Source organism: Diadema antillarum, unplaced genomic scaffold, assembly GCF_040938485.1.
Source record: "Diadema antillarum isolate AM-2024a unplaced genomic scaffold, OU_Dant_1.0 seq00001504_RagTag, whole genome shotgun sequence".
In the NCBI taxonomy this organism is placed as follows: domain Eukaryota; kingdom Metazoa; phylum Echinodermata; class Echinoidea; order Diadematoida; family Diadematidae; genus Diadema; species Diadema antillarum.
In genome coordinates, this window is record NW_027272238.1 from 238,045 (window position 1) to 252,643 (window position 14,599).

At 40.7% G+C, this 14,599-nt stretch overlaps 1 protein-coding gene across 1 annotated transcript in view; it reads right to left on the minus strand.

The window, feature by feature from the left end:
* Nucleotides 1–14,599, minus strand: part of LOC139710140 (fascin-like) — a 53,432-nt gene that overhangs the window by 2,929 nt on the left and 35,904 nt on the right. The window contains exons 3-4 of the mRNA XM_071622073.1: nt 1,989–2,169; nt 271–551 (exon numbers count right to left, since the gene is read on the minus strand). Coding sequence (XP_071478174.1) covers nt 271–551; nt 1,989–2,169 — 462 coding nt within the window. The remainder of the gene's footprint in view (nt 1–270; nt 552–1,988; nt 2,170–14,599) is intronic.

Consider the following 14,599-nt stretch of genomic DNA (forward strand, 5'->3'; position numbering starts at 1 on the left):
TAAATAACTGAGAAAAAAAGGAAGGTCACTTGTACCCAAGTGCACATGAGCTAACTCCGAACTGGCTTATACAGACAACTTCAAAACAACACATAGTTGAACAAACAAAGTAACAGTTGGCATACCGAAAGCAAAAATTCAGCTTGCACTATTTCAAATGAAGTCCTCTGTTTTACATTTATCCTGGGTGAAAAGTCTGTGCTAAAATTCACTCTATAATGGGGTCAATCCCAGACGTGTTGAACGCACTGGTGGTGCACAGCTCGTTACCTTGGATGGTGTATCCGCCTTCCTTGTAGGAAACGCTGAAGACGTCGAAGTTGGATCTGTTGCATGCCAGCTCGGCCTTGCTCTCCTTGACCCCGACGAAGCCGTGTAGGCACTTGAGCACGAGCTTGGGTCGGTTGAGGAGGCGGAAGACGAAGTCCTTGCGGTTGTCCTCCTGGTACAGGTGACCGTTGTCACGCACGCCGATGTACTTGCCCCCGGGAGCACGGAGGTACATGTGCTTGCCCTCGTACTCGACAGCGAATTGGCAATTGGCATCCTCCCTGAATTCGCATGAGAAGAGAGACGTACAGAAGTTTAGCAAGCGGTTGTTGCAACCATAGCAACCAGTGAGACCCAAAACTCGGAGCTTATATTCGCTCGCTTAAAATCGTGAATAGGAATATAAGCATGGGATGTAAACCATGCATCTCAATATCTACAGAATATTTGTGTATTCTATTTCACTTCCTCGTTCATTATGACAAGTCAAAGCAAAAGTGCATTCACATAAAAATCAACTACTCAGTACCTTTTGAAATCAATACGTTAATCTCAAATGTTCTCAAAGTACTTCTGTGAGGACAAATTTTATCTACGGCAAAACTTGTTAGATTGATTCCAGTGACAGACTTACAGAAATTAACATGGGTACTCATTCATATGTATACTTGTAGTAAGGGTACAACAGTTGATTAAAAAAAGTTAAAATCTTGAATACTGAGGGTGGACAATGTATGCATCTGTGACTTCCATTAAATCATTTGAGGTGTATCACTCGTGTGTCGCATTTGCGAGGTTCTGATATTTCTGTCTTTGGGTTCGTTCATCAACTCTTTTTCTCGGCAGAAACAGGTTTTCCAAACAGCTTTCAAGAAATTTTTACGAGTTGATAAACGCAAAGCTGTTTTGAAAGCCCTTTCGGAAAGCCTTTTCGAAAGCCGCAAATTTGTGGCTTTCCAAACAGGTTTCCTAAACAGGTTTTCAGAAACCTGTTTGTAAAAGCCTTTTGAAGTTGATAAACGCAAAGCTGTTTTGAAACGGCTTTGTAGTATTGTACTGCAGTTTAATACGAACAATGCACGCCTGACCTCTTCTCCTCAGGTCGAATTGCGCAATGCAGCTGTGCAGTGACAGGCCAGTTATCGTGTTCGCGAAAAACGCAACTATTTTGGAAGCCGCTTCTAAAAGGCTTTGGAAACGGCTTTTGAAAGCTGTTTAAACAGGGGAAAGTTGATAAACGCAGCCACAGACGCAGTGGAGCTCGTTACATACTGTGCAATTCCCGATACATCTGGGCCCCATTTCATAAGGAGTTGCTATGATGACAACTCTTGCTGGAAGAATGGCAATTAGTTTATGATAACAACAAGATTCCAGTTTCCCGATTGACTGTTACTGCTACGGGAAGTTGCTATTCTAGCAAGAGTTGCTATTCTAACATCTTTTATGAAACGGGGCCCTGTAGAAATCCTGCACTGAAAAAGAAAGAGCAAAAATATCTGTTGCATCTTTTCAAAATGATCGCACGAGAAAGATCGAGATATCACATGAGATAAGGGCTGCAGAGAGCGATCCTGCGGATGATCCTTGCCACTTCCTGCGTCCAGGGACTACCTTCCTGTATCTATTCACCAGGCCTGATCAATGTTCTTTTCTGCTCTTTTTTTTTCAGGCATGCATTTCCCTTTCTTTCGTTAGAGTGCTATCAAAATACTCACTTGGAAGTCCCGTTAGCCTGAATGCCTGCTCCTACCCTCTTCCAGTAACGGACGTCCGCCGAGTTCTTCTTGGTATCACACACCCGGACGGCGTACAGGTCTGTGCTAATGAACTCCAGCTGGAAGGTCTCCGTGTCTGTGATCTCGTCGTCGCTGAGGAGCTTGAAAGACACATCCTCACCTGGACAAATGATTCAAGATGGGAAGGGGAGGGGGGGGGGGAGAGACAAATGAAAGAGTGTGAGTTTCTCTGGGGTGCCGTAACAGCCACATATCAAAATCATGCAAGGGACGTTCGAAAGAGTCATCACGGAGACACCTGGGTGTTACACGCATCTCAGTGGAGTCAAAACTAATGCCCTAATCAAGGAGGTCTGTCTCTACGTTCCTCTGTCAAGGCATGAACCCTAGTCAAGGCATGGAGAGATAGTTAATTTATCAGGGAGACTCCCGCAAACCAGGAAGACTGCGGAGCTCTGTCCTCGCCATTAAGGCAAGTTATAGCTATAAGCTCCACATGCGTTGGATAGATTACAATATTGTTGCATTGTGGTATGATTAAGAAAAAAGAATCAGCAAACGGGGTTTGGTTTTAAAGATGAGATCGGAAGCACATCTATACGTCTTTAGTAATTTGCATCTGTAGATGTTGCTCTCTGAATGTGAACATGCCAAAATATATACAGGAAGGGGAAAGAAGCGTAGTCACCTTGGGACAAAACTTAACGCTTTTGTTTTGAATGTTACAAGTTCCATGAATGAGAAGAATGTCGTGGTGTGTCAAACTCCTGAGTCATCTAATCAAGGAGGTTGAAGAGATGGAGTTCCAACTGGCTGTAATTATTCAAACAGTTGTCACTTTTCTATTCATGTACAAAAGAATTCCACAGGTGCACCTGTGCCTTTGATGACGACATTTGATGCCGCCGTCTTGCTGAGCATAACGTTTTGAACGTAACTTAATGTTGGCTATATTTTGCTTGTTTATCTATTAAATGAAACGAAATCTCACTTAATGATAAAGAACATTAAACAAAGGTCAATCCCTTCCAGAAATATGTGCATAAGTGTAAATCAGAGCTGTATCATGTGAAAGTGTTTGAAACTGTACCCTCCTGGAAATCCAGTTTTATCACTTTTCCACTTAATTCCGACAAAATAAAACTGATCATGGAATAATCTTCAAGTATAATTCTTTATCAATAGATATATCAGATTGGTGTCCGGGCATGGCCAGTCGAGTAATTTTCATTTTCATTTCATGATTTTTTTTTCGCAATTTCTATTCGCGCATCCCCGTGTCTTTACTTTTATATATCAACTATCTTTTATAAGTAGGGATGGCGAAAAGTAATTACCATCACAAAAGCATATCTTCCCTAGAAAGTGGCTGATGATTATGCAATGAGACATGAATCAATTGTCTTCCTATCTGCGCGGCAGATCCAGTTTGCCACATGCTTCAAATACTTTCGAGTGGCGGCATCGAACATGACTTCAAAGGAAATGCGACAGTTGTGACTCCATTCTCTTGAACCTCCTTGATTTAATCATACTCGCAGAAGATGCCTCGAGATTACAAGTGTATTCATTAAGACAGTTATATAATTCTGCTCCCAGAGCATCGTCAATCAACCTCAGAATTCTGTCGAACACAAGACTATGAATACAGGTGGTGACAGGAATTCAAATCTCCATGATTATAAATAGACAAAGAGAAAATAGTAAACACATGGGCGCCACCAGCCTATCCGGTCAGGTAGTCGACAAGTCATGAATTACGTAACCACATGTACATGTATTTGCCGAGTGTATAAGGATGTGAATGTGTGGACTGAATCTTATCTCCCAAGCTAAACACGTCTAACCGTCACTGTGAATTCTTCAAGCAATGTTGTCACAACGGGTAAACACGACTTGTTGCTAGTGACTGAACCAAAGCAGTATAGAGACCTATAAATGACCAACCAATGTCACGATTGTAACTGTATTTACAAGGTTATCTGTTAAACCTGCTTAGAAGCCATGGAATGCTAATGACGTAGACTGTCATCTCATTACAAAGGTATTGTCTTATCATAAACTCAGTGGGTTTTCTTTTCCCGACTGATTAACTAGGTATTCAATGCAACTCATTGCTCATCAGCGTCTTTCGGTAGCTGCTTGATAAGAGACAGAAGTCAATACCTATTACGGAGAAATAACGACATTGTAAGTTGGTGTCATCTTAGGAAGATGGCGCCGGCCCCCATGGTGTAGACAAGAATATTCGATTGGTGATAGTAAACGACTTTGCAAACAGTCAAGTAACAACACTGTGGTTTCTACATGACTCAAAGACTGAGTCTTTCGTAGAAGTGAGAGATTTTGTATATCGTTCCGCGACGGACGTTGTGAGAAGGATTATTGTTCCGCGACGGACGTTGTGAGAAGGACTATTGTACTCGAAAACCCACAAGATGTTAACGGATGACACAATCGTGTGAAGAATGGTATGTTGACCGGAAGCTGAGCTGGAGTAACTATGTAGCGCCACCTATTGGTCAAACCGTGAAGGGTGTAATACACTGCTGTTCCCCAACTACCAAAGGTACTCACAAATTCGGGCTCAAACTTCCATAACTCATTTGAATAGCCCCTTTCTCACATCAAATTTGATCCCTATAGCTTTCTCCGAGGGAACTACTACTAAAACCACCCATGAATAGCACCGACCTGTAATCGGTATTTCACCTGTTCCGTCAAAACAAACAAACAAACAAACAAACAAAACAGAAATATGACTAAACTAGATATATCGCTATGGCTACTGATATGCCTCCGCCATAATGCATGGTTCTACTAATAGGTCTATAGTACAATGTCTTGACAATGTGTGATGACAGTTTCACACAACTGGCAAAATATTAAAATGACAGGTTTGACACAAATGTGCTGAATGTTCACTTTCCTAGAACTAGGTTCAATTGGATGAATGATTAAAATGTCAGAGTGCAGGTATTTGGGGAACTGATGATTTTTACTTGACTTTTGACCCTTTTATAAGTTTATGCATTGAGTAATTTTCAAGGTATTGAGAAAAAGTATAATTTCAGTATCAAATGGGAAAATAGCATTATCTAAACCTGGCCTTTGACCTTTGACCTCACAGTTCCAAAGAGAATCACTGTTAGGGTGAACATGCATAAATATGTAAGTTTCAAGATGATACCTTGAGTTACTTTAGAGATATGGAGGAAAAAGTGCAATTTAACACTTTCACTTGACCTTTTACCTTTTGACCTTTGACCTTTTGGCAAGAAACTTCCCCAAAAATATATATTGGGTAATACATGCCATACATCAAGTTAAAAAAAAAAAAAAACCTTCAGGCATATTGCATTTTAAGGAAAGTAGTGATATTTTGAAGAGTTGACCTTGACCTTTGACCCCCTGACCTTTGAACCATGACCCCCAACTTCCCTAGATAATCACTGCCCATCGGTACAAGCATATATACTAAGTTCCATGAAGATACCTTGAACCATTTGCGAGATATGGAGAAAAACATGAAATTTCAATTTTTTTCACAAAATAACCTGTGACCTTTGACCTTTGACCCTGTGACCCTAAAATCCACACAAAGTATTATCCCCCAAGGATATACCCTCATACCAAGTTTGATGTAAAACCACCACACGGTTCTTGAGATATCGACAAAAACAAAACGGGACGGACGGACGTACGGACGGACGTACGGACGTACGGACGGACGGACGGACGGACGGACGGACGGACGACCCGAAAACATAATGCCTCCGGCCACTTCGTTGCGGAGGCATAAAAACAATAACAAACCGCAAAATAGAAACTTCACACTTGTGATTGTGATATCGGCCAAGAAATCAAACATTGACATTAGAGATTTTAGAAACCTACCGCGTCTATTTGTGTAGCTTGTAGTAACCCTGATCAAGACTCCGCACCCCCAACATTACGTCATCAAATACAATTAAAGTGGAAGACTCGAGTCTTTTTTATTATTATTTCTCTCCACCGGTCTTTCATCCATCTGGCCGTCTCACTCTGCCACGGCGAAAAATGATACTCACTTAGGCTAATGATCACGGTGTCATTTCAAAAGGCAGTCTAATCTGTGCATCCAAGCCGTTGGGCACTAACGGGAATTCTGTGCCCAGGGCGTCCCGTGCCTAAACTCTGCTGGCACCCTCAACCACGTACTTCGGAAGGGGAAATTATGAGAGGTGATATACTCTCACTCAAACGGTTTAGGACGGTCAGCTATGAAAGAATCATAACGTAAGATTTTGTTAAGGCCTATGTCATATTTTCAATTTTCATTTGTTTATTTATTTATTTATCTATTTATTCATTTTTGATTTTCTTTAAAAATTTATCTTTTTATCTTTTTTTTTTTTTTTGGGGGGGGGTGTCAAATTCAGGCTGGGGAAGCACATATTGGACTATATGGTATCTTTGTTTCATTATTGTTCATGTTTTCGTTTTGTTTGCTTTAGTTTTGCTGAATTGATTTTGCTTTTACATTTCACCTTTTATTGTCTTCTAACAGTGACAGCATTACGAGAAATATTCCTGATGGCTTGTTCGTTGGCAATGGCCTGATTCGGGAACGACATTACTAACTTTACGATCGGCCAAAGATGTTTTCTTCCTATTCTTTCTCTCAATCTTATTACGAGTGCGTCCGGAATGACGAGGCCGTTGTATCATTTAAATACACTGTACAACACAAATACAAAGCCAACTGAGTTTGAACGTACATGCGTGAAATATGCTTAAGTTATATCTGCATGTAATTAAACTCCTATCATACAAATTTCAGTTATGGACATTGTGTAGCTATTCCGTGTGATGTATATTACACGTAGTCATAGATACATAAGTATAAACATAAACATATGCACATGAATACACATTATACACAAGCACATATCATACACAAAGACAAAGAAACGCCACTAAGGTATAGGGCAAATGGCTTTATGGCGGCGGGGACCTTTCTGTTCCTTCTTTGACGCATTCCGCTGTGCTGTACCAAGGGGATGGGACCTCCCTGATAAATACCCGCTCCTTTTCTCGTCCGACATACTTACGACAATGATGTGATATTAATCATACTCATCATTGACCGGCCTTTGTTTTTACGGGAGTCGTAAGACAACCATTGCTCTCATATTGTATACATCACGATTGTGTATCAATTGTGGTTTCAACTCGGGTAATAAAGTTCGCTTAACCCCACGTGAGCCAGGCCCCGAATGAGACAAATATACTTTCAACTTGATTGCTCCTTTTGGCAGTAATGATTATGAAGGCTCACGAGTTCCCCAAGTTCTGCGCCCGTAACGTCATACAGTCCGGGATAGGTGGTGAAAGGTCGAGCCAAGTTCAGGGTATTTGGATCATGAGTCATGCGATATAATTACCGATATGCCGCTTGATTCATAATTTCCCCTTAACATGAATAAGAATGGTTACGACGAAAATGATTGCATCTGTTTTTTCCGCGAGCGCAAAGTCTGTGTCTCGCATCTGGAGAGCCGCAAGGGGAAATTCTTTTCGTCTTACATGTATAAACCCCTCTGGAGTCAGATGACATTCGTTTTTGTGCGTCTCGTATAGAAATACATAACACGCATAGCGAAAAGATGTTTTCTGTTGACGGATTGCTCGCTGATGAAGGTCGACATGTTCCACTCAGCAATGGTGGTCGAACTTGCCCGTGACTCATTTCTTGGCTGTAGGAATTACCAGCATATTTTACCAAAGAGTAGAACTATTCTCTCATTCTACCATGCTGGAGGATAATTGTCAATTTCGGTGTAAACAGAACATTACTGCAACTGATTCTGAACTTCCAAACCTCCAAAAGAGTTTTGCGCACGACTTATAAACTGTCAATCTTGAGACTAACCACAAGTGACAAAAGAGTAGGGCGGGAGAGAGAAATGACATACGAAACATTTTTGTGGGGTCTCACTATCACATTTATCATCATTTTTTCAGTAAATTAGATTCCAAATAGATTTCCTTTATAGCATAAGCACGGTGATTTTATTCGGCGAATACTTCCGGCCAGTTCCCAGTTACAATGTGATCTCTCACAAAAGAAAAATGACTCACATCGCCTACACAGAGGAGCTCTTGAAGTATGACATGCACTTGAGTCCTGACGGACTCTTAACAAAACCAATATATGGATATAGGCATACCTGTCATCTTGAGTGTCATGATAACAATGTATAACATCTCCCTTATTATAACATTGCCGTCAATGTATAAAGCGCCATATAGCAAAACCCATTTATGTTTTTATATCCCCTTGCAGTGACGCCAACTTAGATAATTATTATGAAACAGTTATAATGCTGTCATGTAGTTATGTACGCATGAGCTTACTACTGAGAAATAGGATGGGCAACCTATGTTAATAATGCCGATGCATAGACATTGCACATGCAGCAAAGCCTTCCTGTTTTTGTTTTTTGTTTTTCCACAGGAGACAAGCAATTTTACGGAATGTATCGCAGTGTATTCACCTTACGCACACCCAATAACAAATGTTGTTCAGGACAATAAAAAAACCATGCTTGAATCTTGCCCGATATACATCAAAAAATGATTTTCGAGTAATCAGATCTGGATTTACAGTAGCAGGCAATTTGCGCAGCTTACTACGAGTTCTCCAGGGTCAAAATGATCTGATACTGAAATACCTTGCGAAAAATACATGTCTATTGTGTGGCCATTGGGCATGCAGGTGTTTGAATAGGCAGATATCAGACTCACTGCTTGCCAGAAAGACAAAATATATTTAGATGGATAGATAGATAACGAGACAGATAGATAGATGGGCGGATAAGTAGAAGATCACGAAGGGGAGAAAAGATCGATTGAAAATTTTAAAGGGACTGTGCAGTACTGGTGGAGGTAGGGATTCATGTTTTGAACATTCCTAAGTGAGATAATGAGAAACCTCTCATGAAATATGAAAGAGCATGTAATTTTAAGAAGGATTCAACGTATATTTGATGAAAATTGGTTTTCAAATGGCTGAGAAATCTAAAAAAGTGATAATAATAAAAGGCGACAGGCCACGCCTTTTATAGGATCTCTATGTTTCACCTTGTTTTTGGATATCTCAGCCATTTCAAAACCGATTTTCATCAAATAAACTTTTGAAGCCCCTTATAATTACATGCTCTTTGACATCTCATAGAGTGGTTTCTGAATATCTCGCAAAGCAGGAACTGTACAAACCCTTTAATGTATGAGCAGATACCCCGAAGGAAGCAGGAATATAAGAAGAAGAGAGGGAGAGGGAGTAAGACAGAGAGGGAGAGATAATAATCATAGAAGAGAGAGAGAGAACTCGCACAGTACACCTTGTATGTGCATTGATTTTCTTCCAACACTAATTCTTCCTCTTGAAAACCTTCACTGCTGAGATTACGACTTTCTTTGCTGGCCTTTGTCTAAGCGACGCGGAAGTCACTTGAAACAGATCAAAGCTAAAAAAAAGTGCGATATCATCATCCCTCGACGTCATCAACCACCCCGACCAGGGACACGACGTGACAGACGAAGATCACACATGAAACACTCGCAAAATTCTAGAAGTAGGCAGGATGAAAGGAACAGCTTTGTAGTTTGAGTGGACCATAATGATATCAGCCATAAAAAGACACCCTTCTATGTACCCTATACAGGCATAACACAAATTAGGGCCCTATATCTATAACAGACGGACACGGACGCGGCATGTGGTATACATGGTATATCTGTCATATCAGTGGAAGACTCGAGTTGCGTCTTTCCTTCATTAGAAGTGGAGAGATGCGGGGGTAGTTTCCCCGCGAGGATGGGTGATTGGGGGGGGGGGGGTGGTTGGAGCTGGAGGAGTAGGTAGGGGGAGTGACAATTCGGATATTACATGATAACATATCCAGATGGTCTTCGACACGCATCAGATAAGAACTGCTTATCACGCTACCCCATGAATAATGTCAGGTCACAGTACAACACTATACAGCCATATTTATTGGATTAGAAGCTGAAAATCAATAACAAGATTAAAGCGGGGAAAAAGCATCAGAATGATTGTATACGCGTGCCATTACCAAACACATGACGGTGATCATTATTACCATGCTATATACATATCATCATCTGAAAGTGACAAAATCGCAAAGGAGGCCAATGTAATTTATCAACACATCTCCGCCGTCGAAGGCAAATTCCACCATACGGTGCATGTGAATGCAAGCAAACACATTATGACTTGGGTAATACATTGACCTTCACGCAGCCAGCAATATACCCTGGTAAATAATTTTGGCTCGTTAGAACAGAGGTCATTGGTAATGATACAATCCAATTGACTCTCAAAAGAGTTCTACCTTCGTGTTTATTGTCCATAAATAATCTTGTTTTCAAGTCGGCAAAACAGAACCAGCGGCAAGTATAGGCCTACACCGTGTCTCTCTGTTGTATTTTTTTTTCCCGACAAAAAAAAAGACAAAGAAATAAGACGAAACAATACAATAATGGCACGCTTTGGTAATCCAATCAAGACATGAAAGGAATCAAATTGGATGGAGAGAGCTTGCGCGTCGCTCGGAGAGCTGTAATTACCGTAGCTTGTCAATTAGTCAATGATTATAGTCAAACGGTGGAGGTCGCTTTGTGTTATATATACAACCGTGTGTCCACTGTATACCCACAACGTGGAGAGGTATTAGCAGCAGAGAGACGGGTCATCTCCCTGGTACAAGGAATCGCAGGACCCGGATACTGCACTCGCTCTGTTGGGTCTCTCATGCAGATCGAACATTGAATACAGTTCTTTTTTTTTCCTTTAAAAAAACTAGAACATAGGACCTACTCATGATATGAGCAAATGGAATGCCAGTACATAAACAATTATTTGATACTTCATTGTCGTTAAAACACCCATAGGTGGTCAACTTGTAAATTTCTTAATGTGATGCAAAATTAGGATGGTTGTATGCATAATTATGTTCTTTTGGCAGCAATAAGTGGGGCTCAGAGTAACCTCAGACTCCCCCAAGTTTGGGGAATCATGAAGGAATGTGAACCATTGTTAACGTTCTTTCTAAAAGCACAATTCAATTATTCATGTATGAAGACGCCCATCGCCGGTGTCGCAAAGATACAACGTGGAATTCATTAATAATTTGCTCATCAAAAGATATCATCTTTTCACTACTTTATCTCATGCGAGAAGTTAAACGAAAATTAAATGCCAGTTTTAGACCTTGTACAAAGAGATGACAACGGCATGGCTGCGTGGTAGAGAAGTAGAAAAGGCTTCATTCGATTATCTCTTGGTAGTAAATGATGGAGTAGTAGTCGGTGGTTCATTTCCTTGGGATATAAGGCTCCGACATTTATACATATCATACATCTTTGGATTTCACCTTATAGGGAGAGACAATGTGTGTCTTCGTAACGCTTCCAACCATTTTATATCCAATTCAATCCATGTTTTACAGTTGACAATGCTTAGTATACACATTTCCATAAACTCTCTCCCTCAAGCTGGATCAAGAGTTCTCTATACCACCAGGGAGGTGGGACTCCCCCCCCCCCCCCCCTCCGATACCACTCATGGCACCGTCGACGTGTTTTCAAGCACGCCATTCCACTGGAAGAGTCCTGTAGTGAACGACTGACGACATCTTTAGCTGGTTGTCACCCATCCTTCCTACCATTTCCATCATCTGAGCGAAATGAGGTTCGCGGGTGTTAGGCCCGTTTCCTCCAATACCATCCACATATACGACTATTTCTGCTCTTTCTCGAACGAGAAATATATATTATATATCCCACCATGCATGCCTCATATTGATGTCCAATGATAGATGAGAGCAATTCGAGAACTGCCTGACCGTCCGTGTAGAATTACATTCGCTGCAGATGATATTTTGCGATTTATGAAGGAGTGCTAAATGATCCCTTTACGCAGGGGTTCAGTGTTTCTTTCGCCTCCCTGCTACTCGGCAACGAAGGATGATGTAAACGCCGTGGTTTGGCAGTTTTCTACCTGATCACATGACATGAAATCGCATGCACTTTAGATCGATCGGATAATATCACGCTAACATCGTTTTTTTCCCCCCCCCCCTTCTTCTTCATTTTATGTATAAACGAGTACCGAGCAAGAAGCAATGGCCTTGCTGGCCAAGGGAAGTAAGCTGGTGATCTATGGCTTTAATTTGGCTAATTCTAGGCTGTCGCGCTGGCAGAGGTGCGAAGCCAGGAGCAGGTGGCATGGTAGCCTGGTATGTGCCGTCGACAGCAATTTCATATCCAGAATTAACATCTTCTCTCGTTTTAAATCTAGGAAGCGAGATCTGCACCACAACGGAAAATTCTGCCACCCCTTCTCTCCTCCCTTGTTGACCTGTCAAGACCCTGATGACAGCGACACTTGCTCAGAAACGTTCCGAAAAACTACCCAGAGAAACCCCAGGAGGGGCGTCGCTAAAGATTAAAGTCTGAATCAAGACTAATGACTGATAACGAACAGAGATGCCGGGGATGTAGCTTATTGTTCACGGCAAGATCGATAGTGCTATGAATATATCTCATGTACAGCGTTCATCGCCATATCATCCACTCGGGTTTCAATTCATATACCACGGACTTCTTCGAGTAAAACGTGTTTATTACACTTCCGCAATATTTCTCGGGCTCCATTAAAACAACAACAAAGCATAAAATGCAGAAAGGCGTATGGAATCATGGTTGTCTCATACAGTATACTAGTATCTCCGCTTCGAAGTTCAGTTTATAATGGTATTATGTACGACAGTCTAGTTTCAACCACATAAAGTTGTGCCAGTTGGCTCGTCAAGTACCTCCTTATTGCTTGGTTTACTCCTTTCACACTATAGTTATAGAGGAAATCCACCCCCAAAAATGAATAAACTTCGAAAGAAAGAAAAAAATATTACCTACAGAATGATAAAAAAAAATGACAAAAATCGGATAAGAAATAAGGAAAATACGATATTTTGACATTCTAAGCCACAACTAAACGATCCCTTTAAATTACGGTTCCTGCTGCACTGAAAATTACAGACGAAAGGGAACGCTACCCTCGACAACGCCTGGTGGTTGGGGCAAGTGACACAATTTAATTCAAAAAGGAGGAAAATTTCCTGGGGGTACATTGTATTACCTTTTCCAAACTGGTGAGTTGTAAAACAACCGTCGAGTTGGGGGTCTTCAAGAAGAAATCCACTCCAAAACTTTATTGATTTCTTAAGAAAGAGAAAAACAAAATCCCCACAGAACAGTGCAAAGTATCAAAATCGGATGAGAAATAAGAAAGTTCGAAAAACACCACTGGACCAGTCGTTATGGATATTCAAATCAGCAAGTTGACGTCATGCTCTCATGATTTCTTATTGATTTCATATACAGAAATGACAAAAATCTCATTGTTTTAAGCTGTATGAATTAAAAAAAAACTTGCTTTAAAACCACCCCCCCAAAAAAAAAAAACAAAAACAAAACAAAACCCAAAACAAACAAATGTTATCTCTAATATATTTTGGTATGGGAATATGTTTTTACCTGTCTTAGCAAAAATAACATTCACTCCGAATTTCGTATAACAATTAACACACACGAAAAATAAGTGTTAGGGCATGGCGTCATTAACTCACTCTCATTTGAATATTCATAAGGACTGTATTCGACTGCGCAGAGATAATCATCGATACAACGCTTTTCTAGGTTCTTTGAGATCATCGATAAAAGAAAGAATCTTTGTCGTGGATTGTTCTTCAGCTCCTGTCCATCGTTGCAGAAAGACAGGACAGGCGACAATTATTAACAGTTCATCATGTATAAGAGGATTATGCTATAGTATCACCATCCGAGTTCTAAATTATGTCGCTCCAGAGCGATCGTTCATCGCATACAAACTGTGCAGCACGTCATTTTCAATCCTCTTCCTTTTGACATCAGATCAACATAATTACGGTCAGTAATTTGCTCTTTCACGGTATTTCACTAGCATTTTGCGGTCAAGATTAGACACAAACAGAATCTAAAACATGACCTGCTCACCTGTCGAGACACACGCTACGATGAAGTAGCATACGATTTATTACGATTCAGACGCTTGAGATTGTTACTGGTACACATATTCTTTATTCTTATAGAGAGCACTGTACGAATATGGGCAATGGGTATTCTCGCTTGTTGTGTTTTATCTGAATCTAATTTGTTATAGAACCAAGCAAGTGTGTACCATACGTGTGAGGCGGAAAGAGAGAGAGAGACAGAGGGATAGAGTGTTGACTCTTTGAACAGGATACTAATATATGATCATTTATATCAGCCATGCAGACTATGACACAAGATACATCGAAACATAAATTATTATTCTTAATTCTCCCTTCTCCATATGGCGCCTATAAATAGCGGGTTGTAGTGTTAACTGTTGACGAAAACAATCAGGGGCATAAAATAACTCTTCTTATTTTTTTTTCTGTATAGACAACCGTTGTGTAGAGAGAGCCACAAAGTTATCAAGTTGACAACGTCCATATCTT